The sequence below is a fragment of the Camelus ferus genome, chromosome 33 (genome assembly GCF_009834535.1).
Source record: "Camelus ferus isolate YT-003-E chromosome 33, BCGSAC_Cfer_1.0, whole genome shotgun sequence".
NCBI classification, from domain to species: Eukaryota; Metazoa; Chordata; class Mammalia; order Artiodactyla; family Camelidae; genus Camelus; species Camelus ferus.
Window position 1 is genome coordinate 18084849 of NC_045728.1, and position 27990 is coordinate 18112838.

Genomic DNA, 27990 nt, shown 5'->3' on the forward strand with positions numbered 1-27990 from the left:
CCTTGCTTTGGAGAAACGCCACGCTGCAGTCCCCCACGCCAGTGCTCCCAAGAGCAGCTGGAAAGTCGGCTGGATGAGCCACGACCGCCTCCAGAGCGTCTGCTTAATACCCCTTCACACGCGTATCCCCAGCTCCTACCTGCCCCTTCCCTTCCTGTATGACTTTGTAATCAGGCAGGACGTTCTGTTCTGAAGAGCACAACGTACCGCCGTAATGTGACAAAACCATGCTACTCTGATGTGCATCCGGATGTGAGAAGGCCACATTTTTATCTACCTGAAAACTAACTTCGTGCCAAATTAACTGACTCTTTGGAACCATGTTTTAATTCAGGGAAATGCATTTGCATGGAACCCAACTCGGTAAAAACAGTTTTTCATGCCTAAGATGTTTTCTTAGATTTCATCACAATCAAAAGAACCACATACTATGCCATCCAAAATTTTAAGTGTTTATTTTTAATAATAAAAGTTTAACAACATACTGTATTAAATACTCATAAAGAAGGTTACCATATGGACAAGGCTGCTTTTTGTGCTCAGGAACAATAGGTTTCTTCCTCAGAAAATTGTCCAGGCTTGGGCCGTGTCTCCCAAGGGGGTCATCGGGGGGCATGAACCTGTCGGGGACATACACAACATTATCTCTAAGGAGCAGGTGGGTAATTTAATTCCGAAGATGGAATGTGAAGATTATTCACCCTAAGGTATTTTTTTGAAATTTTAATCCATGTATTTTAATTCAACATTTATGGTATATTAAAAAAAAAAAGTAGTACAGGTTTTCTTCATGAAAACAAAATTCAAATGTTTCAAGCTGAATTTGTATTTGTCTTAATTCAAATAAGTGTTGAGTCTAGCATGTTCTAGACTTAGTTCTTCCTTCCTCTCAGTCTTGGGATTTTGTAAGGACTGTAGAGAATGACCACGGTGACGACTTAGGAGAGCCTGATAAACACTAAGCCTGGGAAGCAGCAGGTGGGGCGGCAGCAGGAGGGGCTGAGGGAGAGAAGGGAGCGGCGGGAGGGCTGAAGGGAAGGCGGAACTACCTGAACACCTGCTACGTGTCAGACGCCGCACACACACCACTTCATCGCACCGTAATGGTAACCCCTGGACGTGTTAGCTCCCCTTTACAGATGAACACACTTTTCTAATCGAGGCTTAGATGAATGAGATATTTTTTTTTTATCTATGGCATCGTCAAGATTCAATTCTAACTCCTCTTCCATGCTTTCCTCACCGTAATCAGGTACTTCTCAGTTGACATAAAAAAAATCTGAAGGAAATAAACTTATTATTTTGTCTGGAGTGTCCAACAGAAGCAAGAATTCATGGCATGAATATTGTCAAGAACTTATGATTGAAGAGTTTTACTACTAAGCTATGTCACTGTGTGAACATGAAATGAACGAAGTGCTTACCCACAAAATGGGAATAATGCATGAACTCTTAAGGGAGTGTCAACGTGCCTGAAATAACACTTAGCAACTATGATGCTTAATATTATGAAAACAATGTGGTAACATTAAACGTTTAACAACAGAAAACAAAATCACTCAATCCCACAATCTTAATACAATTATTTTCCACTTGTGTGTTGCATGGTCATTTTTCTGTTCGCACACAAACACAATTTTAATTTTATGCTTTGTCTTTTTAACATGAATATTTTCCCATGTTTCTCAATAGCTTTCATAATCACAATTCTAAATAGCTGAATAATATTCCACCAGGAGATGTATCGCAATTTAATAGCTTTCTTTGTTGTAACTTTACTTGCCTTTGAATCCTTGCACCTTGAAGTTATAAATATACAGAAATGAACATATCTGGCCCTCCTCTTTTCCTCATTATATATTCCAAGAAATGAGATTACTGGCTTGAGAGGCTGTTTTTAAGACTTCTGCTGATCCAGGCCAAACTATCAGTTTATATCTTTAACAGCCTGAGGCATATGCACAAATGTTTTTTAATTCTGTCAATTAAGTGGGTGAAAAAATATACTCTTTGTAGATTTAGTTTGCATTTTTGATTATCAGGAGGTGAGCTTTTCCCACGTACTGGTAAATACAGTGACCCCTGGACAACATGGTTCTGCACGGTGCAGGTGCACAACAGATACTTGGGTTTTTTCCCCAGTAAACATAGACCACAGGGCTGGCGCCGCGTGTGTGGAGGGCCAGCTACCAGGCTACATGCAGATCTTTGACTGTGCAGGGGTTGGGGAGTTGGCACCCCTACGCCCCATGATATTCAAGGGTCAACTGTATACTTATTTCTCAGGAGACCCGCTTGCACATGTCATTTGTCCATTTTATTGACTTAATCATGACTAGAGTCTTACATTGCTATAATATTAAAAAAAAATCAAAAGATAAATGAACTTATATATAAAACAGAAACAGACTCACAGACGTAGGAAACAATTTATGGTTCCCGGGGGGAAGGGGGTGGGAAGAGATAACCTGGGAGTTTGAGATCTGCAGATACTGACTGGTATATATAAAATAAATAAACACGTTTATGCTGTAGAGCACAGGGAACTATACTCGATATCTTATAGTAGCTCACGGTGAAAAGGAATATGAAAATGAATATATGTGTGTTCATGTATGACTGAAGCATTGTACTGTACACCAGAAACTGACACAGCGTTGTAAACTGACTGTACCCCAATAAAAAGAAATCGTATATTTAAGTACGCTGTCACTGCTCTAGGCAGACACTGAAAGGCGGCGTTCTGGCGGTCAGAACGTTCTCCGTCTGCATCCTCTGAGGGTGGCCGGTGTCCCTACGTCAGCTGCTGTGGGTCACTCACACAGCCACAGGAGACAGGGAGTGGAGGGCGGCCTGTGCCTCACACGGGGCCTCCGGAGGCCTGAATGCAGTTTTCCTGACTCCCACTGAGGGTGAGGGGGGTCAGTGGTTGGAGGAAACCTGTCTTAGGGCTGGTCAGTGGCAGGGAAAGGGCTTCTGTAGCAGCCGCCTGGGGTGGTTAAACTTGCAGGGAAGCAGTATTACCATAGGTAAGGGGTTTTACTTACTTGTCATTGACGAATGAGTACATTAATAATCGCTCATCTATGAACTTTTTCCATTCTGGTTTTTCATTTGCCAAATCCCTGTAGTTGTCATTGGACACGATTATCCCGTCCGACTCGAACGCCAGCTTCACGATGAACCTGTCGTCATAGCACACCACTCGTCTGCCCTGCACGCGCCGGGACGGCGTGAACACCAGGACCTTCTCCTTCTCTAGTTTACGCAGAATTTCTTGATCTGCAAGAATAATCAGGGTAGAATTTCAGGAATAAACACATACGAAGTGTGTCCAGCAACTTTCTTACAATGTGAGTGTTTGTCACACGAGCTGGATGCATGTGACCATTTAACCAGGGACTGTGGTTCCAGTTTGTAGACGCTGCAACATTTGTAACTCCCAGTGACATTTTTTCCTTCAGGATTCTCAATAAAAACAGGTGTTAAAAATAGCCCAAAAAGTGAACTTGAAAAATGCAGAAAGTTTAAAACTTTTAAAAGCTTTAGAAACTTTAAAAGCGTGAAACTTAAACATGACCGAGCCAATCTGATTGTCATGACATGAAGCCTTCGCATGACAGCTGGAGTCACCAGCACTGCCGGGTGAATGGGGCCTCTTACAGGTTCCTAACAAAGCAACGCCACCCTCACAAAGCAGCTGTGCTGGGTTAAGGAGTGAGCAACAGGTCCTCTCCCCCACATCTGGTGATTTTGTAGTTCTGTTTTTCTGCCTGCTGGATGTGATGGTGGGAGAGTCTGAAAAGTAGAAGAGGTCGCGGTGTTAAAGGGAAGAGTCTTAAGATGCAGACATATCAGAGAGAGGGGGCAGCGACGAACCACTGTCACGGGCGTGGCCACTGACTGTGCTGGGCCCCGTCCTGTGGAGCAGGTGCTAATAGAGGCCAGCAGTCTTGTGGGGGCTGGACTGAGCGGATAAGAGATGAGAAGTGATTATGTGGGGAAAACAGCCTTTTTTTTTTTTTTTAAAGTGGACAGGTAGGGGAATACCCATTTTCTCTTTGGCTGGCACACTCTTAACGGCACTCGGTAACTCTACAGCCTTGTTTAGTGATTTTAAATAAAGATGCTAGAGTTCATGTTTAGGTTAATGATGAAAATTCGCTCCTCACCATGCTTCTTCCTCCTGTGGCTCCCCCCTCCCTGACTTCCCACCACTGTAAATTCTGGTGCAGAGTGCCAGGAATAAGCAGACAGATGTCATGATTTAAAAAAAAAGGTTCACTTCCCAATGCTTATTAACTGGAGTTACTTTTTTTCAGTCTCTCTCTTCAGTGGATAATTACTATGTGCCTCCTCTCTGCTGGGTACGGTGCTAAGGGTCAATGGCTCCCAAGATGAAGGATGCTCTCTCCTCAAGGAGGCCTCAGTTACTGGGCTGGACGAGCCTGTAAACTAGGTGGGCAGGGGTTGTGACAGCCACAGCAGAAGGATGAGATGGTGTGAGCAGAGGGGAACGGAAAAGTGACATGGATACAGATTCCATGCCGTTCCAGACAAATGAGTTCATTAAGACCAGAAAAAGGCTTAGAAAAGCAGCAGAGCAGAAGTGGAAGAAATACGGGTGTGAGAATCAGCAACGCGAGGATCGGTCCCAGCTCCGGCTACTCTCTCTTCCTGGCAGTTGCAGTCCTACTGAGCCCGTTTCTCCATGTCCTCAGATGTGCCCTGCAGGCTGTGAGGAGGGGGTGAGTTCCCACCCGGGAGAGCACATGGCACGGAGCCTCGCAAGCTCTCAGCACACACCGCGGCCTTCAACTGGAGTTTGTTTAACAGACGCATGAAATTGTTGACCTCTTTTTAAAAATCACAGGAAACCAGTACAAAACCAAAAGCCCAGTCTCAACTACAGGATTCGCCACATGATAACTACTGTGTGTGTCCCCTGACAAACACTTTGAGGGCAGGTGCCCCGTTTACCTGTGTACCCACCAGCGCTCAGCACAGAAAGCGCATCTGTTAGCAGATACCCTATGAGTGTCCCTGAAACGGACAAATAAGCTACTTAAAGATGGACAGTCTGATGCCTTCCAGTTGATGCCCTGTCTGAGTTCAGGCTTAATCCACGGCACTTTCCTTGTGGGAGTGTCTACTCGAATGGGATGTGCCTGCATCCTGGGAGTGACTGGAGGGGTGATGTGGATGGTGGCCCAGCAGTCACCACCATCCTGCTTAATCTGCATTTCTTTAACAGCTGAGGAGGTTAAAAGGACTAATTAGGAAGATAATTAGCAATAATTAATTAGGACCAATAATCCTGACTTAAATAAAGATGGGTTCAGTACTGCTGTAAGTTAACTGAGTCCCTCGTTCCTAGCACAGTGCCTGATACACAGCTTAGTGCTTGCTTGTTAAATATTTGCTAAATCAATGGAAGACTGTGCAAAGCGCGAGTCTGTACCTAAATCCGAGAACTTTAAGATGTTTCTTATCAAGTCTCTTTTTTGGCACAGTGAAGAAACACTGGACTCTTCCTTGTACCAGGGATCGGCTGCGTGAGGGCTTCAGTCAAGAGAATTATTCCTGGAGGAGAAGACGCCTCACAGCCTCTGACAACAGTTGCACACGTTTTACAAAGCACACTGCCTGCTGAGAGCCGACCCAGAGACCAGCAGGCAGGCCGGCCTTTAGGGCTGAAGCTCAGCCACGCCTCGCACGGAGTGCCCCGCTTCCCTTTTTCTTGATTCCGCATTCCTTTCATGCTCCAGAAGCTTTCTAATCATTTACATGTTTCAATACTGTTTTCTTCTTTTTCAGTTTATCTATCTCCCGATTATTGCTGTATTCCAAGTTTCCTGTAAAAAACTTGCCAAGTAAGAAAAAGTACTAAGAAGTGAGGAGAAAACAAGACGTTGTAAAGCCACGACCCAGAGGCAACTGCTGACGATATTCTGGCATATTTTCTTCTAATCTTTTATTGAGCACTTACTTCCTTCTGTTGCTGAGACGTTCGATGTCCACGTAGGTATGTATGTATATTTGTGCACACACCCACACAATAGTAAAGCCTGCCTTTTGTGTAAAAGAGCACATCCTGAGACCATTAAAAACTCCACCTAAATATTCTAATACTGCATATCCTATCATATAGAGACATACTAATTTATGGAGCCACTCTTCTAATGGATGCATGGTTTGTTCCCATTTTTTTCTCTATTGTGAGTTACATTACACTGAATGTCATTGTGGTCAAAAATCTTTGCCTGTACTTCCGTCTATTTTCTGGGGAAGTATTCCCAGAAGGGGAACTAGTAGACTCAAGTATTAACATTTCAAGACCAAACCGTTTTCCAGAAAGGCTGTCATGATTTATGTTTGCACGGAAGTGTGGGAGTAATTCCCTCGGGGCACTGAGTATTACCAGGTTTTTTAAATCTCTGCTAATTTCACGGCTGAAAAACAAATTGTTTAAATTTGCATTTATATAATTACTAATGAGGCTGAACATTTTTTTGTTTTCTGTTATTTGGTACTTACACTCTTCTGTGAGCTGTCTGTTCTTATTACCATGTTATTGTTTTATCAGTGTGTGAGAGATCTTTATATGTTAAGGACATGGATTTTTTTAATTTACTGTATTTTTTCTTAGGCAAATAAAAAAAGTCTTATTGAAGAAAGTTTCCCAAAATACAGACGTTTGATCCAATTAAATCAATCTCTTTGTAATTTCTTCTAAAATTTTTAAATTTAGAAAGATCTTCCTTAGCCAAAGACTAAAAATAATCTCTAATAGAGATTTGATAATTAATTCTTCAATCATCTGGAATTTATTGCTATATGGTGTGAAATAAGGATCTAAATACGTATATTTTTTCCAAAGTTATCCAATGTCTTGGAACTACTGACAGACTTAAGCCCACGTCTCCCACTTCACAGTTTATATAGGCTAGAGTCTGATTCCAGGGCTCTGAGCCGCACCATAACTTGTCTATGGATTCTTATGCTAATTTAACAATTATAGATACAAATAAAGTCTTAAAATAATCTTCCCTTTAAGTACACGCTGGGTGGTCTCTCCATGTGTTTCTGATTTGAAAAGCGTTTTCGTCACACACGTTCCTCAGCTTTCGTTAATGCTGGAGGTGGAGAGAGTTGGGGGATGGGCTAGATACTGACTGAGAAACTTGTGCAAAGTGTTCAGCAACAATAATGAACAGCGACAGGGAACATCTTTGTCTGACGCTCATACATTTCAAGATGACAAGATAATGCGAAATACAGGGACTTTACTGGAATCGAGTCGTTTCCTTCTACTTGACACCAGACAGCATACCCCCGGGGTCTCACAGGTCTTTTCTGATCTGCAGTGGCCAGCATCTGATTGTCACCTAGTCGAACTTCCTACAGGAAGTGAGAAAATGGGAGTCCAAAAAGGGTCAAGTGTGTTGCTCAAAGTGCCACGGCTAGTACCTGGCACAGCCAGGATTTGAATCTAGGTCTCCTGACGCCCAGCATGTCTCTAAAGGTCAGAATTTTAATAAAACTTGAAGTCTCCAAGTAAAAAACAAACAAACGAAAAACTGGCATACATAGAAAGGATTACTTGCTTATTAGTTAACATAAACAGTTTTTAAACTCGAAAACTTTTACTTCCCACCCAAGAGAATGTGGCAGTCACACAGGCTGAGTAAACAAAAACAGGTAAACATATTATTCAAGGAGACACCTGCAGGGGTCCCCACGGGAGCTAACAGGCTCACCTGTAATGAGAGCGTCGGGCCGGGACTGCTCCTTTCTCCAAGCAGGAACGAAGACTGTAACATCTTTGTGGCCTCTTTCCAAAAACCAATCCACCGCCAATTTTATTCCTCGGCAGGAAAATACTTCTTTGTTTCCATGGCTGAAAGATAATTTTAGAGCACTTAAAACACAACAAAACCCAAATTGAACTCAATTAATTCAAATCTGTAAAGAGAAACATTAAGATAATTAAAACAGTGATAAGAAATTCAAATTGAAGATGGGGTTTCATGGCTCAGGGAAGTATTAAGATAACTGAGCAGGGGACAAATCTGTGAGAAAAAAGAAAAAGAAAATTGGCATGATTATTGTGGGGAGAATAAAGAAAAGTGAGCTTTCAAATGTGAAGCTGTAAATACAGGTTAACTAGTTAGATACACGCTCTTTTCAAGAGGATAGGGGAAAGAAACTTCAGCCCCAGCAGGAACAATTCCAGCTAAAGGTAAAAAAATCATATACTATATTCAGTATCTCGTAGTAACCCATGGTGAAAAAGAATATGAAAACGAATATATGTATGTTCATGTAAGGCTGAAGCACTGTGCTGTACACCAGAAGTTGACACAATATTGTAAACTGACTACACTTCAATTAAAAAAAAATATATATTTATATATAAAAGTTATATAGAAAAAAAAATCTCTAAAAACACTGGAGTACGAGTTTCTCAAAACTTTTCATTCTCAAGAGTTCTTATGCATATAGTTCAATCCAACGCTTAGGTAAAGCACAACAGCTGTCAGGTGGCCAACGTGAAACAATGTATACACGCGCTCTCAAAGGGGAAACTCAATGCTTAATCTCATACAAGGAATACTTTCCATGTCCTTCCATGAAAAGACACCTGGTTTAGCAATATTGTGTTGGACAAGGATTAATGATGACAAAAGGGTATTCAAAATTGGATCAGCAGTTTAGTACCTAAAAGACAATGCCCAACTAACGGTGTAGCCACTCAGTTTTTATCTAGCACCAGCCTCTGGACTTGAGCACTTTAACCTAATAATTCAAAGTAATACTTACTCTAATTCTAATGTTTTTAAAGAAACAGTCTCTTGCTTTGAATGTGATACATTATTTAACAGTTTGAGCTCTGAAGGCCCCATTCTTATATAGAAAGGAAACATCTTTATTTCTTGGGACTAAGGAGGGCTGAATGGAATAAGGTAAGTAAATGCTCTGTTAACTTTTAGCACAAATCAAGCATTAGGTATATTAATATATTGTTCGAGGGGTCCCATGGGAAGCACCAGAACCATCTAAACATGGCTAATCACATTTGAAGGACAGAACAGAAATAGACCAACTTGCATTGTCGATGCTGAAGGCTATAAATGCAAACTGTTCATGCTCCACAGAGCTGTCATAGTGGTCCGGGACAAGGTTAGAGGTAAAATTAGATGCAATGGAAGTTTCAGAGAAAAGGGTAAGGGAAAGGGGAGTCTGAGGTACATTTTCTAGGTAAGAAGAGTTACCTCATATCCTTGATAATATCCCAGCAAATGATACAGAGTGATGTTAGGTTTCACGGAAAATAGTGAAATTTCATCAGTCTTCGGAAAAACTACAGAAAATGATAGTTATCATCTCTTGCCAGGATAAGTAGGCTAACTATTCCTAAATGCAAAACCCAGCTTGCTAAGACCTAACTATTTTTATTTTGCATTAATGCTTTGAAAATCTAAGGGTATTATGCTCTGCTAGTCAGCAATGGCATTTCGTTAACTGACACTTGAGCATTTAATTGCTTCTGGCTTTAAAGAGAGGACTGCATTAGCATTTTCTTCCAGGTGACTTCATTTGGTAAAAGTAACCATCATATTTTACTGTAGAAATAGAAGATTTTATCTTCTAATTAAAGAACTTTCATGAAATGTAAGCTGTGTAAACAGCAAACCACTTACAATCCCGGGACACGGATCCCACAGATGCTAACACAGGAATTGTACCATATGCAACACTGACAAGAAAGGTTGTTCTCAGAATCTGCTCCTTCCCCTCCACCCACAGCCCTAGTGCCATCCCACATAACCTCCTGGGGAGAAGGGCCACGCTGCGAGTGGCAAACAGAAACATATGAACTTTCATGGACCCACATCAATCTCTCACCTTGTTATTTGAGGGGAAAAAACCCTGCCTCCAACATTTAAGAAACTGTAGTCAAGTTTTCTGTTACTTGCAACTAAACGCATCCTTAATGGCTACCTTAGTCATACCATAAACCAAAAGAAAACTGGCAAAGCTCTATTACTATCAGAAAAAAAGATATTATAAGGAAAAACATTACTAGGGATAAAAAGATATTACATAATAGTAAAAAGGGAACAATTCACAAGGAAGCTGTAGTAACGGTGAACCCAATGTCCACGTGAGTGGTGCAAAAGATCACAGAATCAACAGAAGAAATGAACAAGTCCACAATCCTACTAGTTGGCAGGGGGAGCAGAAAACATTTAGTAAGAATATATATAACTGAATAATCAATTACAAGCTTGATCTAGTGGACATACACAAAGCTCCACACCAAATTAGGAAGGAGAAAATCTTTCCAAGAATACATGGAACAGTTAGAAAACGAGCTGTGTACTAGGCCACAGAACAGATTCCCACTGACATCAGAAGCCTGTGTCATACAGACAACATGCTATTAAAAAAGTCGTGTTGATATATACCAGCAAGCCAATTAAAACTTTTAGTTTTGAAAATGATCCCATGTAGTTTGCTGTACAGGAACCACACCACAGTAAAGGTGTTTAAAAAAAGATCCCATTTGTTATAGTAACAAAACCCCAACAAATCTAAAGAAGAACAGATATTGCAGAAGTTGTATAGAGAAAATGAAAACTGAAAACCTGTATTAAAGGGCACAAGAGGAGGCCTAAACGAAAGGAAAAACACGCCATCTTTGCAGGGTGGTTAAGACTCAGTTTATGAAGGTGGCAATTCTCTAATCTGTACGTGCACTGAAGTCCCAATAAAAATCCTCAGAGGGTTTTCTATGGAACTTGAGAAGCTGATCCTGAAATTAATATGGAAAAGCAAAAAGCCGTGGATAGTGAAGCAATTCTGAAGAACAAGGAAGGAGGAACCTCCCCATTAGCTCCCAGTACTTTAGTATGGAACGACAGAAATCCAGTCAGGTACAGGCAAAGATTAAAAAACAGAAATGTGATGAGCCTAAGATGACACACACACTTGTGTATAAATGATAAGTGATACCATAAATCGATGAAGAAAAGATGGGCCATTTAAGAAATGGTACTAGGGCAATTGGTTATTTATGCGGAAAAAAAATAAAATTGAATTTTTAAAATCTCATAACCTACACAAAACCAATTGTGTACAGAGCAAAGATTTAACTTTGAAAATATCGTAAAACATTCAGAAGACGTTACAGGAGACGTTCACAGCAGGAGAGGGAAGTAACTCTGAAAGAAAACACAACCGCATACAATCAAGGAAAAGAAGGACGCCTTTGAGCACGTAAAGACTCCATAAACAAAATGAAAATGCCGCAGACTGGAAGAAGCCATTTGCACCATACAGGACGGATGAAAAGAGTGGGACTCAGGATACATAAAGCATTCCTGTATCTTGAGAAGGGTAACCAGTTTTTTCTTTTTTAAGGCAATAGATACAAACAGTGAATTCACAAAAGAGGAAACCCAAATGACCAACAAACATATGAAAAGATGCTCAACAGAAGAAATGCAAATTAAAGCCACCACTTCACACCCATCAGACTGGAAAAAAACAAAGACTGCAAACACCAGATGTTGCCAAGGAAGTGAGAGAGCAGGAACTCATCCATCACAGGTGGGAGTGTAAGCTGGTATGAGTTGCCAGGAGGGCAGTTAGGCAATACTAAAGTTGAAGGCGTGCTTTCTCTAAAACATAGTAATTCCACATCCAGGTATCGTCAAACCCCATAGTTACCTGAAGTCAGATTTAAAGCGATTAGCAGTTGGCCCAGCCTTAGATCTCGCAAAGGAGAAGGGGAATGTCTTCTCTTCTGTGGGGTGTGCGGGAAGGCAGACAGGCAACTGGGGATGTGCGGGGTTGGTCCCTGCGTCTCCGATACTTTCCCAGCCAGTTCTCTCCTGATCAGGCCAAAGAAATGAACTGACGACAAGGAAATCCCTGGCATGGCCGCTGTAAGTCTTGGAAGTCCCTGCCAGCTGCCAAGGCCCAGAATCACCCCTAGGAACAGCAACAGCCTGAGCAGACAACTACCGGGTGGCTCCAGACTGCAGGTGGGGCAGCCCCAGACTGGGAGAGGGCTGCGGGAGCCTGCACCTGACCTGACCTTACTGGGGCGTGTGGAAGGACGTGACTAATCGTGTGTGCTGGGTCGGACATAAGGTCCTACATAACTGCAGGAGGCTCTGATACAGAATTACAAGAACAGAGTCAGCCTGATTTAAAAAAAAAATTACGAAAAACAGGATATCAGAGTGAGCACAATGTCGCTGTCGCTACTGGTGTGAATTAACTGTCTGCTGAGTGTCTTCTAAAAACGTAGGATGATATTTATAAACTGAAGCCTTAATTCGACATAAATAGAGAAGAAAACTCATTATAGTTCTGTGGCCACTTACGGGCTGTATCTGCATGCATTTAGGGCTTTTTCCCCTCAGTAGTAAAAATAGCTAATTCTATATTTATGAACTGGCATGTTCCTCTGGGCCTTAATTTCTTTTTTATTTCAACAATTTGGCAATAAGGACGTTATACCTCAAGTGAGTCCTGCTGCTGGTGAATTTGTTAGCAGATTTGTGGCCACTGCTGATTACGCAGGAGACCTTGAGTGCTTGCTGAAAGTGTCCTTTGGCTGAGTGGGTTTGGGTTCCCAGGGAAAATGCCAAATTGTCACTGCAAATTCGGAGTTACTATTGAGCAAAATGGGTAACGCAGACTTGGAGGTTGCATGTGATTCAACGCTGGCTTTAATGAAGAAAAATACAAGGAGCCTGCCAGCAGGTCTCTTTTTTAAAAGGCTGATTTTACTGTCATGTTTGGAATAGGCATGTTTATAAAAATTCTGCTTTGCGGTGGCCAGAGGAAGGCTCATTTGAAGTAGACAAACTGGTATACTTACTACAGATTTTTAGAAAAGGACTACTGGTATCTCTGGATCTCAGAAGACAGATGAAGGAATGAACTGACAGCCATATAGAATGAATTAAAACACGGAAGGAAGAGTTTAAGAAACTGAACGTGCCTTTCTTCTTTCTCCAGGTTCTCAACCCTTCTCTGCTGTGGCCCCTCTGATTCCCCTTCACCCTCCTTTGCCTCAAAGTGGGACCTCGAGGGAGGCGACGACTTCTGGATAGATGGGTCCCAATGGCTTTAGGACCTGGGGATAACTTCCCTTTGGAAGAGGGCGAATTGCCACGTTCTCTGAATGATCTGATGTGGATTCCACCTCCGAGAATCCCCGTAACACTCAACGTGCAAAACACAGTGAGGGAAGCAGAAATGACTCAGGGGAAGGAACTGGGAGTCTGAAAATTTGGATGAGAGGCTGTTCTGGGATTAAGGCATCAGGTTGGCAAGTGGCTGCCCTGATAACTCGGAAGGAAGGGGAACCCAAAGGAGTCAGGCTACTAACCAGCAAAACTGAGCCTAAAACTACAGTGCTGTCCAACCAACTTACTGAGGAAAGTCAGCCCTCCCTCTGGAGTTCCAGGGACTCAGATGCCTTTCAGAAGTTATCCAGCGCTGCTGGCTGGATCAGATGTGGTCACGACTACCACAGCCCTTTCCCCTGGCTGATACCTGTCTTAAGAGTTATTTCCAGTGCCCTGAAAAGATCTGCAAAAATGTGCCAAGGTTTTCTACAGCATTTTTCAGTTTACAGCCCTGTGTGTGTGGATGGGCACTGCCTGCTGCCTGGAGTGGTGCCTTGGATGACTGCCTGACTAACGGAAAAGGCGTGATGGGGCAAATGGTCACCCCCTCACGAGGGAGCACCGTGGCCCCAGGCACCTCCTGCAGCAACTCAGGCTGCCCCTCCATCCTCGGATGCGTGTCCTGACGGCAGACTGAAGTCTTTCTCCAAAAGGTGGCCTGGGAGACGCTGCTGCCTGCGTCCCCCGGTGACTTCCACCAGCGGTTCATGGAGCCCTCTTCTAAATTAATGGGGATGGATGGACTTAGGGGTGGATCAGAGCAGACCCCTAACCCTCTCCACTTTCGTGGTAGCCTTGTTGCTGGAATTCAAGCACCAGCAGGAGAAAAGGCATCTGTATGACAAAGGATAGGCAGTTTCTCAGGTACTGGCCACAGTAATCCAGTTTGGGGGAAAACATGGAGAAGGGCGAAGACAAAAAGAAACTCAAGATTGTAGCGCTATCTGCCTAGGGTTATTCACAAAGGGAGCGCTTTTCAGGGGCTGCCAACAAACAAGGCAGGGCGCGCTGGTGCAGAGTCAGTGCGTTGCTGCTGTGAAAAAACAGGACGCTGGGAAGAGCGATGCTGCAAGAGACTGAGGAAGATGCCGAGGATGCAGCCAAACTGTGAGGCTCCGCCACCCCCATCAGGAGGCCTCCCGCCCCGCCCCCGCCCCCGGAACTCAGACAGGAAACAACCGGCAAATGGTGCAGACTGATGAGCAAAACTGACCTACAAGGGGGGCCTCAGGGCTGGGACAAGAAAAGCCTTTTATGTTTCTTTTTCCTGCCATAGTCTTCTCCTATCCTTTCTTGTAGATACGAAACCCTGTGCTCTGCGATTTCTTCGGAGCTTTCTTGCTTCACCTGCATCCAGAAAAACACACAAGTTGTGAGCATCTCTGGACAACCTTTCTCATCTTTCTCCTCTGATGTTCCTGCGCAAACAGGTCCTCAAGTGGGAGGAACATGCCACTCTCATCTCTTAATGCTGTCAATCTGCTGGGAAGAGACCTTCTGTATAAACTAAGGGCTACGATCATCTGCACCCCAGGTAGAGGATGTTTGGAGCTCCTGGGAGAGAAGGCACCTGGGCCAATCTTTACCTACACTGAGAGTAAATATGCACTGGGTCTGCCAGGCTTTGGGTCAGATTTTGAATGAGAGGTTTTCTAATCTCAATGGCAACCGACATGCCACATGGGAAACTGCTGACTTATGTCACTGCAACTTCCCCAACAGGTTTCCGTGTTCATTGTTGTGCTTTCCCAAGACAATGAGATGAAATTAATTTGCAGACCAAGCTGTGGAAAGGGCTACTAGGGTCCGGACTAGGGTAGCTGTAGCCATATTACTTCTATCCAGGGACTCCCACTCAGAGTTTCACACACATGCAACTTCTAGTGAACTAGGAATTGGAAGCCAAGGAGAGCTACGACGAACACAAATTATCTTGACCAACATATTCTTCGTAAGACTTTCACCATTATAACTTTTCATTACTCTGTAAATTCACTGTCTCGTATCTAATGGGATTATCTTTAATTTATTCATATATACCACTGTCACAAATTTGAAAAGCCCAATGATTCTACCATCCTTTGACAGAGGGCAATTCCATAAGCACTCAAACTAATAGGATGTTTGCTGTATCTTTTAACACCACCATATCCACGTCCCACTGGAGAACTGAGCTACAGTTGTTTATTATGTGCCATTAATTTATTTAGTCACTGTGATGGTCAATAGATTACAAATGTGTGGTTTGTAATGGACAGAAAAATTCAGGGAACCACATATTTTAATGTAGTTTGACTCAATACAGGACCCAGAAGAGAACAATGGGCGAACCATTCCACCTGCCACATCTATGAAGTACAATTTCATGTACGATACTGTGTTAAATTATAAATATACACACATCATTGACCAGGGTAACCACAGGACAGGAAAGGTTACTTTAGAATGATAACTGTTATCTTCCCATGGTAGACATGAGCAGCAGCCAAAACACATGGAGAAACCCGAGAAGGGAATACAGGCATCTGCTAGCGGAGACTGCTGCTTTTTGATTCTTTTCATGGCATTAAATAAAAAAAAGGGGAGAAATAAGGAGTCTTCTTCCAGTGATCTCATTTCCTCAAATATGATTTTGTTCCAGGTTGAGTACTTGCTTTGAATTAACATATTACTTATAATGCTTGTCAAGAACCTTGGAAATCATAGGTAATTTTTATTTTCTTATTGTCTAAAATTTATGTAGTAAGAATATCCCTTCTACAATCAAAGGAAAGCTATTCTTTTTTTCTTTTTAGCATCTTTTTTTTTTTTTTTTTTTTTGCAGGGGGCAAGTAATCAGGCTTATTTATTTATCTGGTTTTTCAGCAGAGGTACTGGGGATCGCACCCAGGTCCCTGTGCGTGCTAAGCATGCGCTCCACCACTTGAGCTGTCCCCTCCCCCTCAGGAAAGCTATTCTTAAAATGTTTTTCCGTAAGTCATCTAAAATCTAACTGTAAAAACCAGACCTGGAATGAACGGCACGTTTAGCACTGTTCGCAGCAGTGAGTGTTATGAGCACTGGTGCTGCCACCACCAGCAGCGGCAGCACCAGCACCACACTCCTCAGCAGGCTCCTCCTGAGTACGCCCGCACAGCGGGAACAGCGCAGCAGCTGGAATTAGACGTGAGTTGACGTATTTTCTTTGGTCCCTCTCTGTGTGACCTTGGCAAGTTACTTACTCTGAACCTCCAATTTTCTCACAATTAAAAGGGAGACAGTCCCACCTACGCTTCAGGGCTGTGAGAACTGAACAAGGTACCAGCCACAGGGCACCGAGCACAAGGCCTGGCACATAGAAGTGTCAGCAAATACTAGTTCCTCTACTTTCTCGTGTCCCTTTGGTCCTAATTTTTAGAAAATGGAAAAAAGCTTGTTTTGCAATGAAAATGAAACCAATGTCTTTGATAGCTTTAATCTCACCGTTGATAGTAAACTGTGATTTTTAGATCAATGTGTTTGATGTGTGGAGATCACTAAACAGTTTTAGTTTTTAAAAGAAACCAGAAAGAGACCAAGGTCATCAGGGGACTCAACAAAATAATCCATGGCTTTTTTATAACCTCCCATATGTCACCTTCTATTTAAATCAAGAACACACCCTCCACTGGGAGATTCAAGTATGATTACAGAATTTCTGTGACTTTAATGGGTCATTGTATCAAGCTATGTATGATGACACAAGTTTGTCAGTGAAGTGACTACAATGAAAAATATGAGTAAAAAGTACCCTTTTAAACTAGAACATCGTATGTGAATATTTAGTACCAAAGTCCTTCAAGTTCAGATATAGTTAATTATATTTACATAATAATAAATATTTATTGAACATGAAATGATTAATATACCCAAGTGCCCTTCAGATACCTGATGACTTATTTTTTTTTTCATTTGTTAGGCCTGATTGTACATAAACCATGTTGGATACATAAACATAGATTTTTACTTTTAAAGAATGCTTTTAAATACTAATGCATTTCCAGTGCTTAATGACTGTTAAGAAGAAATTCTCTTACATCCATCCCATGTTTCTTAAGCAGGGAGAGAGAAGTGTGGCTGGGTATTGTCTTCAATATAGAAGTAACAATATTTCACTTCCCATCAGTGCAGTCTAATTAAACTTCAATATCTTATAGTAACTTATGGTGAAAAAGAACATGAAAACAAATATATGTATGTCCTTTATGACTGAAGTATCGTGCTGTACACCAGAAATGGACACATTGGAAACTGACTATATTTCAATAAAAAAAAACTTCATATTGTATTTGAGAACCTATAATTCCACTTGCTGACTCATGGGCATCTAGAACTTTTTCTTTTAAACTGAAGGCTCATAATGATTAATTTATGCCTATTCTGTCACTGTTATAGCTACTCAACTTTTAACCCCAGATCTCTTTCCCACTACACAAGATCACTTTGAACCCAAAGCTAGTGGTCAGCATGCAATAGACCCCGAAAACTAAGTCTATGCCCCCTTGTCACAGATAACTGAATCAACGTTTATCAAGTTCTGTTCCAAAGAGAAATTCCACTCTCAGAGCCTCAGAGGCCTTTCCAGGGAGCAAGGAAGGGAATTTTTAAGTGGGACACAACAGCCCCGATCTGTACCCTCCAATTCAAACAACACTATGCTCTCGTTGGTTTTAAATACTGTTTTAAATTTCCTTGCACGATTTGCATGATTGTACTGCTTTAAAGGAAAATAAAAGCGAAAAATCACTGACTCAGGACAATGCAAATTTCAATACCAAAGTCATAATGGAAGTCTTAACATGATATAGGTTTACTGTTATTCTCCAGTTGGTATGGACACAACAGCAGTGTGGCCAAGAGAGTTCTGAGAATGGGAAAGGGTGAGGGAAAAGGAAAGGAGAAAGGTTTCCTGACCTTATAATAAAGGTCCATAATTTGAAGCCAAAATTAATAACAGGAAGCACATTTATCTAGTTTATTTCTAAATGGGTCTTTAGTCTAAAGATATTGAAAAGAACATATCTGTTAAGTAGGTGTAAAAATACCTTTTGTGTTAACAAAAGTAGAAAATACAGACTCGGATCACTTTTTCCCTATTTCTTATAATTGGGTCACTTTCCCACTTCTTAGAACTGGTAACACTAGTTAAGTGATCTATAATTAACTTTATTCATATGTAATTGGAGTACATGTTTCCTAGGTTAGGGTTTAAATAAGCACACTTGAGATAACAGAAAAGTTTACTGACCACTGGTCTATTAAAATTCACACCTGGTGACAAGCAGAAGCACACACCTGGGTCATAAAGAGACACAGTGGAACACAGCTAGTATCTGTCTTTGTCAGACTCCAAGCTGATACAATTAAACAACAGGAAGAAATGAGTTCTCATTCTCTGATTCTTTTCATAGTATCTAAGGGTTTTCTTTAAAACAATAAGAGAAATGGGACACTGCCAACTAACCTGTAAGTAGTATCTACAACACTCGTCTGGGGGAAATTACACTGTCCTTTAATTAAGTTGGGACTTAAAAAACCTTTCACTGAGAGGCTATCCAATAGAAGTATAATGTGAATTATGCACGTAATTTTAAATGACCTAGAAGAGCACATTTTAAAAAGTAAACAGCAGGTGAAACTAATTTTAGTAGTATCTCATTTAACTCAATGTACCAAAAACGATCATTATAAACACATAATCAGCATAAAAGTTACTGATATATTTCACGTATTTTTTGTACTAAGTTTTCAAAATACGGTATGTATTTTACATTCACAGAATATCTCAATTTGGATTAGACACATTTCAAGAGCTCAGCAGGGACATGTGGCCAGTGGTCACCATGCAGGTCCACAGCACATAATTTTGATACATTTTTGTTAAAAGCCAAAACCAAATTTGAACGAACTCTGGCAAGCTGTCGTCTCACATCTGCAGTCCAAACCTAACACTTGGACCAAGTATGCAGGAAGATTTTATTCCCTGTAAGACACGGCTGTACTAAAATGGTGAACAGGCAACAGGACAGCAAACCCACCAGACAACTGACAGCAGGTTTTGCAGTCCAGGCAAGATGCCTTCAATACTCAGATTCACACTGGAAAGAGTCTCAAGTCCATGTACCTTCACAAACCAGATTAGAAACATGAAAGCCTTTGTGCCTTTAAAAAGGTCAATCAGAAGCATAAACCCCATTTACACAGACTGCTAAATTCTGCTTGTATTTTATAAATATATGGGCTTAGCCCACTCTTCTTGATATAAAGAACAGTTATCAGAACTTGGGCATTTTTCTATTCACATTCCGACTTGAAGAATCTGTATCTGATTTCCGTTCAAGCTTTAAGAGAATGACTGCAATGATTTACCTGGAAGGCCTTTCTACATCGCAGTTAAGATTCAGATTTATACGAACACCAGCTAGTTCCTAACACTAGCCTTTCTGGTGGGGGTAGGGATCAAGTCATTCTGTATTCTCTGCCATTAGACTGGTATACAGAAGCAATGACATTTTTAGTTTTTTTTTCCAGGAGTTGTCCACAATTTAACGTTTGCATATATTTTCAAATATGAGTAGGAGTCTGCAGTCTTAGTGCTCAAATCCTTCCCTAAATTCCTCTGCAGAGGGAGCTTTCTTGAGGGCAAATCTGATATGTCATTTTTCCCTTGCTTAAATACTTTTGGTGGTTCCCTGTCACTAACATAGAGGCGATACACGCATGGATCCTTTTGGCCAAAAGTGCCCCACCGGAGATGTTTAGCAAAGGAAATATTTGTCCTAATACTCTGGACAAATATGCACAAATAAGGCCTACCCACCAGTCAGGAGATCTGATCTAAAACCAGAAACCTGGGTTTACTGACCAAGACGGAGGACCTACAATGAGGGAGTGGGGGCGGGGACGAGTTTCAATAGTTTGTATCAGAAAGGGAAGCCCCTGCTTGCATCCCACGGGACAGGAGAATTTGTGCCACAGCATGGTGTAGAGGTAGTGATGGGTTTTTTCTTGTTCACCACTCTTCTTTCATATGTTTGGCAGAAGCTCAAATAGAATATGGAGATACAATTTTAACAAAGTCAGGTGACTAGATCATGGAAGCTGACTGAAGAAATAAAGGACTTTCAGGAATCAAAGAGCACCGGCCTCCAACTTAACGCTCCCACCCTGCTGGCTCACAAGACTGAACGTTGTTAACGGCAGGACAAGTCATCTGAACCTAAAACCACAGGTCAATTAAAACTCTGGACTCGCTTGAGGAAAAATGAATGTAAACAGTCAGATAAATGTGGACAGAGACTAATTCTACACTCCACTGCTGAACTACCTCAGGTTTATTGGAATTACAGATTTTGAAGAATTGTAAAGCTACTTAGAAGAAATAAAAATGATGATTTCATGAGAATTTCATTTCAGAAACATGATAAATATTAATTATGCTTTATTTCTGTGTCTATATGTGGAGTACACATTGCCTGGTATATCTATATTAGCAATATTTGCCCTATCAAGGAAACAGGATTATTTGCTGAGTGACGAATTTGCTGACTTACTGAGAGGTTTTTTTGTTTTATTTTGTTTTTGCTTTAAGAATCAAAATTAACTGCAGCTTTTTATATCTGTTAGTCCAGTTCCACTAAATATAAATCTCATTCTGTTTCATATTCACAAACCAAGTTCTTTTTGAATGCTTAATATTTTATATTCAAAAGTTTATGGCTTTCTCTAAACTTAGTTTATCCTCTTTTCTATTTTTGAATCCTTATGTCCGCTTTGCTCCTGTAACTAGCAATGAAGTAGCTCTCACAAGTTATGCTAGACTACAGTCTAGGTATTTGTCAATTTTGGGTGAATGGCTTATTCTGCAAACTAACCCAGAACGTCTATCAGTGTGGCACATTTTTAAGAGGATTTTAATAAGCTGAAAGTAGAAGCATGCTCCCCTGCAAGGCAACACAGGATCCCTGCAATTTGGGGAACTACACTGTATATCACGGTCATATGGCTTGTCCCTGGGCAATTTTGGAGTCATCTAGATCTAAGAGCACACGTTTCCTTTATGAAACTCCTTTTTGAAGCATCACTGAAAATCACTAATGAAATAAACCTAAAGAATTAAAATATAAAATATGAAATAGGTCAAAAGAATAAGATAGACTGCTAAATTGCTAAGTGTTGAATAAAAAAAAACTGGAACAACTAAGTTTTCATTACATTAGTCATTATGCTCTAGATTAAAATACAGGTGCTAGCTCTTTAACGTAATAACTAAGTTCCTGAGCACCTATTACATGCCAGGCATTTGGTATTAATTATCTTTAACTCTAGTAACAAGCCTGCGAGACAAGAGTTCCTTGCAATTCTGAAAACAGAGATTGGAGAGTTTAAACAACTTACTCAGAATCACAAAGGCAGTGTGTAGAGAGCTAATTTTTTTAAGTCTAGTTTGGTAATTTTAATAAAAATGCCTTTCTTTTTTACTTTTAGTTTACACCTAAAGAATCATTTGTTTCAGTTCCACGGGCTAGCATTTCAATGCAACTGAAATATATTCATCTTATATGTGGAATACAGCTGCCTGAGAAATCAGAAAGGCAATAAAACAGTATTCTATTCTTAACTCACTCACATTTCTCATTATAATGTGTACACATTTATTATATAACAGGTTTGCTGAAGTACCATGAGTAGGGCATTAATTTAAAAAAGTAAAAGCATGCTAGTTATATTTTATGCAACAGGAAACGGGTACAATCTCTCTGCATTTTTGTTTAGTTAAGATTCTGAATTTGAAGTAGTTATGTATTTCTAAATGACTTTTTAACTTTCTGTAGCTCTCATAAATGGCAGAATGTAAAAGTTTACTATGAATTTTCATGAGTTCTGACACTTTCAAAGTTATGGACGTGGCACATTTCATGGTGACTGACAGTATGATGCTGCTATAATAAAAAATCTCCTGTCAGCTTCTCTCCTGACATGTCTGAAGCCTCTCGGTTCATGAGTCAGATTAAAATACGTGCTGGAGGGAGGAACCGAATCTGTACTGTCCCATCTTTACAGCAAAAGAAACAGGATGGGGACAAAACAGTGCAGGGGTAGAAACTTGTTTTTAATAATTACATATAATAGGTTGTTTGAAATGCCTTAATCATGCCATTTATTTTTGTACCTCACTATGAGGAGTAAGTTGGGAGTTTTATGCAAATTTTCAGTTATCCAGGTACTTTTCATTGCCCCTGGGAACGAGGCTGCAGTCATGTGAGTTGATCCAACTGTGCCATCCATTATCTAAATGATAACCATTTAAAACAATTCATTTCTATGGGCCCTAAGTTTTATAAATCTCATGCTGTTTTTTCCCCTCCAAGGTCTGCTTCTGCCCACCCAAAAGTCTATTTATCTCCAATGCCCAATTCTCCACTTGTATCTTTCATGTCTCCTCCTTCAAAAATTAAACTCCCACATTGTGGTTGTGGAGACACGCTCCCATCCCCCCTCAGCGAATACAGTTCTGTTCTTAAACACAAAACTAAAAAACCCCTCCCTAACTCTTCTGCCTCCTCCTTCTGCCCTTCCTCCTGTCAGCTTCCTAGGATAACAGTCTAGCTCTGTTCCTTCATTGCTTGACATCTAGTAGCTGGGCTTCTGTCTCTAACACCACGCAGCTTCCCAGCCGTCACGCCCTTGGGGCTTTTCAGTGCTACTCTCCTGAGAGCCTCCTCTTCCTTGAGTCGATGGCATCTGTATGCCTCTCAGTTTTTCTAGCGCTGAACTTTTTTTCTAAGACTGGTATTTTTCACACGTCTCTTTTCCTGGATCACCACTTTCTTCTAATCCACACTTTTCATGTTGAATGGTCCTCAACACTGGCTATGCATCAGAAATACCTTTGCACTTGAAAAATATTGTATAGTAACTTGGGTTGTGCCATATTTCCAAGAGCTGGGCCTTGGAAGATGCATTTCTGAGAACCCGTCTGGTATCTCTGGTACGTGGCTCTGGTCTTCAGTGTTCCGCCAGGACCTGTTACCTTCCTTCATTACTCTCTCGCTTGGCAATTCCATGGTGTTTTGGCTTGATGTATTGTCCCTCTGCTAAGGTAACTGCTCACTGGTTGTAGATTATTATAAGGAAATAATCATTTCATGACCAAGTTTGGGAAAGATTAGACAAGGGAGAGGTTATTTTACGGAAGGACTTCTCAAGGCAGTATGTATACTGCATACCTCTACAACACTCAAGGCTCTTTTTACTCTGTTAAAAAGGGTTGTTTGCGTTCAAATTGATCTCCGACCTCCTAATCATGGCTAGATTATTAGTTTAAGGCACAACTCTACTCTTGACATTTCCCCCCTCAAAAATCTTCAGTTGCCTTTGGATTAGAGCCAAGTTTAAATTCTCTAACTTGGCATTCAAGGCCTTGGAATATCTGCCTTCAACCTTTTCAACTTGATTTCACCTTTCATTATATGATGAAAAGTGAAGTCAGACATATTTGGGTTTGAATTATGTTTTACCTTGGGTAAGTAATTTAAATACTGCAAGTCTCATTTGCTTATAAACGAAAGGATAAACTTTTTAGGTGGAAGCAGTATTATTTTGACAAGTTGGCCCTTCTCATACCCTGTGCAGAAATACTTGGTATCACCTACTAAAAAACACTAGTTCTTAAATTTCAGTATGCACCTATATCTGGAGGGAACTCTAATTCAAAAAGATGTACAAACCCCAGTGTTCATAGCAGCACTATTTACAATAGCCAAGACAAGGATGCAACCTGGATGTCCATCAACAGATGACTGGATAAAGAAGACAGACACACACACACACACGCATGCACACACACACAGAGGAATACTATTCAGCCATAAAAAAGAATAAAATAATGCCATTTGCAGCAACATGGATGGACCTGGAGATCATCATACTAAGTGAAGTAAGCCAGAAAGAGAAAGAAAAATACCATATGATATCACTGAACTTATTTACAAAACAGAAACAGACTTGCAGGCATAGAGAACAAACTTACAGTTACCAGGCGGTTAAGGGGATGGGAAGAGATAAATTGGAGTTCCAGGTTTGCAGATATTAACTACTTTAGATAAAACAGATAAACAATAAGTTTCTACTGTATAACATGGGGAACTATTTTCAATATCTTATAGTAACCTATAATGAAAAAGAATATGAAAAGGAATATATGTACATATATGTGTGACTGAAACATTATGCTGTACACCAGAAATTGATGCAACATTGTAAACTGACTACATTTCAATTAAAAAATTACATTTCAGTAATGCATCACTATCAGCAGGTGTATCTGTTACAAAAGGAGATGTCTGGGCTACACCTTGATCTGGGCAGTGGTAGGTCTATGTGTGGGCTTGGTAGGTGTCTAGAACTACACTCTCCAGTATATAGCCAATCACTACAGGTGGCTATTGGGCACCTGTAGTGTGGCTCTTCTGAACTGAGATGTGCTCTAAAGGTAAGATACCTGATTTTAAGACTTAATATGACAGAAATAATGCAAAAATCTCTCATTAATAATGTCTTTTATTGAACATACATTGAAATAATAGTTTTGCTCTATTAGCCTAAATAAAGTACACAATTCACATTAAATTTCACCTGTTTCTTTTAATTTTTAATGTGGGTACCAGAAAATTTTAAATGACGTATGTGCCTCACATTATAATTCCATTGAACAGCACTGTTCTAGAATGCACACTTGTTAGAACAAGTTCCCCAGATGATTCTTTGGTAATTATCCTCAGATCACCTTGAGAAACAATATATTAAGAAATTCTAAGCTTTCTGAAAGAATTGATGCCTATATACCTTTATATCCCCACAGGAGTCTAAAGACTGTGGGCAGTTAGCTATACACTAATTGAATGTAGATGTACTTTACATCTTAAGCCATCAAAATTCATTAAAAAAAAAAAAAAGCTCATTGGGAGTTTCATTTTTGTTTTTTTTTCTCCTAGTTCCTAAAAAAACTAATTTTGAATTACATTTCTTAAATGGAAATTATAGCTGAAGTTCTCTGAAATTATAGCTTTGATTTGTTCCCAAATCAATAAAAATAATTTTCTAAGAGAACTGGGATTCCTCCTCGACGGTTATGTGACTTTGTGTAGAAATAGGTTGTTGATCTCACCAGATTCCAAAATTGTTGAGTATGATGATGCTCAAGTTCTTCAGTTAAAACTAGCGTTTGCCACTAAGCCAGGACACGTGCTAATTTTTATACCCCAGCAACCTAGTTAGATGAGTGAGAAAAAGAGACCTATCTAGGGAAAAGGGGGGGTCTTCATTTAGGGACAAATGGGGAGAGAATGGCCAACCGCCCTGGAATAGAGAGACAGAGAACTAAGACACAATCAGAAACGTGGAAGCCAACACTGGGATGCAGAACCACCCTGGCTTTAATGACTGTGAGCAGAGTCACAAAATAAGAAGGTAGGTTTTAAAGACCGTTGGGCGGTGATCAGGGAAGGTTTCTCCACTTACCTCATCGCCACGTTGCTGCCGTCGATGACTATCGGTCTCAGGTTCTCCCCATCATCTGCTGCCACCTCTTGCATTGGAGATTCTGACCGCTGGGATTCCAGGGAAGATGTTTCCCGCATCACACTGGTAACTGTACTAACCGTTTGTTCAGCCTCACTTTTGTTTCCGAGTTTGACAAGTTCCCCCAAAATGTCATTGATTAAAGCGTCGGTACCGAGTTTGTTCAGCACGAGCTGAACCTGTTCTTCAGAGTAACCTAACTTCAGTGCAAACTCCAGTTTCGTTTGGTATTCTCGCACCACATCAGGGGGCTTCCTCGCCTCCTTGGATGTCGCCTGGGACTCCTCGGGTTTAAAGTCTTGCAAAATGTCACTGCGTTTGAGGATGTGAGGCTCTAGGCAGGGAGACCGACACAGCTGTCTGTGGGTCTTGGTTAGCAAGCATGGCTCCGCTGAACCGCTGCTCACCGGTTCTGACTCATTATCGGAGTTGGTGCTTTCTTCAGAGTCACCAGAGCTCACATTCTCTTCAGACACCTCTTTTTCTTCCTTCCCGGAATTAACTTTATCCATTGTTGGTTTTTCTACCATTGACAAAGGTACAGATGCATTTACACGGGGGTCAGTGCTCTCCACATGAAGGTGGTCGAGGTCATGCCCCGGGTGATCCTTCAAGCCCATGAAGCTGTTCTGTGTACTTGACTCCACTTTGCTGTTTTTTCTATATTCTTGAATGCAAAGCACCCCGTATTCCTAGAGGAAAAAAAAGTGGAATACTTAGAATCCCATATTTACTGGTTCGTTTCTGTGTCAATAAAGAAGTTGGGAGAGAACTGCCAAACCACCGAGTATCAACTTTGTGTTTCATCTGCATCCTCTCATCCTTCGTTAACACCCTTCTGAACAGTATCATGCCCAGTTTTTTAGATGACGAAGTTAGGAACCAGAAAGGCCAAATATCCCTCCAAGGCAACAGAGTGAACAAGCAGAGGAATGGGGTTTTTCACCCCGTTTTGCCCGACTCCAAAACCCATGCCCTTTCTGCTGCTCCTGTGGCTTCTCAATCTTGATGGGAAAGATTTTCCCACAGTTAGAAAGGCCCATGTTTCTAGAGTGACACACAGAATATTATTTTAAAAAAGCACGTTTTAGACATGCTATGACAGGTTATGTACATTTCCTCTAAAAGACTTCATAAAAAGTTGCAAAAATTCTTTTAAAGAGGAAGTCATGTGGCAAGGAAAACCTTAAGTTTTTATAATTTAAAAGTTATTGTTAATTTGGATCAAGCTTCACAACAATCTGAAGACTTTCAAAATTAATTTAGGTACTGTGATGAAAGAATACATATTCTACAACAGCCAGCAAAGAATTAAAATAATTACAGGGTGAATTATATTCCACTTAAGAGATGAATAGTTTTGCCCCAATGATCTTTATTTTGTGAACACTGAATACAGTAACTGAACACAATTCTCAGCATCGTGCTACCCTTATTAAGTGCCAGGAATACAACCGTCTTTTTCATTTCAGGGGAAAAGGTCTTTTTATTCTGTGCGTATTTATAAAAAGCATAGAAATGGCTGATTTCACACAAAATTAGCAGCAAATAATTAAGTACACTGAATAAATGGTATCTTAATTTCTTGAATTTTATGGCAGAAAATATTTCTGAACTCATTAGCTAACCATTGCCTGCGCCTGGTTAAAAAGTCATCTTTTCTTCTACTTTTCCCTTACAGTAATGCTTTTACTGTTTAAAATGCTTTTGCTGTTTTACCATTTTCCTTAAAGTCTGCTGAGAATAACTGTTATTTCTCTATCAGGAACAGGCTAGCAAAATAAAATGATTTTCTCTCGTGCTTCATTGTCAGGACCACATGCACATCAGTAGTTTACTTGTTAAGGCAATGCCAGTGCTCCATCCATGAGTAGCATTAGTAAGCCGGTGGTGGCTGAATTTGAGACTGTCATAAAACACCTATTTAAATAAACTAAAAAAGAAAATTGGAAAAACATTTTATTCTGCAGCTCTTCAACATTTTACTTACACTAGAAGGAGCTATTATTTAAATGTTAAGAGAAAACGCAGAGTGATTTTCTAAGAAGCCACACATTTGAATGCATTTCGTGAACTTATTAAAGAGTGAAGCGTTTCTACATAATGAAATAAATTATATAAACTACGGTAAACACTAGAGAAGAGAGTATTTGAGAATCCTTAGCTTGATAACAATACA

The 27990-nt window shown here is 40.6% G+C and overlaps 1 protein-coding gene across 3 annotated transcripts in view; it reads right to left on the reverse strand.

Moving 5' to 3' along the window:
• The window catches only part of ZC3H12C (zinc finger CCCH-type containing 12C), a 68412-nt gene that overhangs the window by 7457 nt on the left and 32965 nt on the right, over window positions 1–27990 (reverse strand). For all 3 annotated transcript variants that reach the window (XM_032472752.1, XM_032472754.1, XM_032472753.1), the window contains exons 2-5: window positions 25752–26503; window positions 7761–7900; window positions 3048–3282; window positions 514–620 (exon numbers count right to left, since the gene is read on the reverse strand). In XM_032472752.1, the coding sequence (XP_032328643.1) occupies window positions 514–620; window positions 3048–3282; window positions 7761–7900; window positions 25752–26503 (1234 nt within the window). The remainder of the gene's footprint in view (window positions 1–513; window positions 621–3047; window positions 3283–7760; window positions 7901–25751; window positions 26504–27990) is intronic.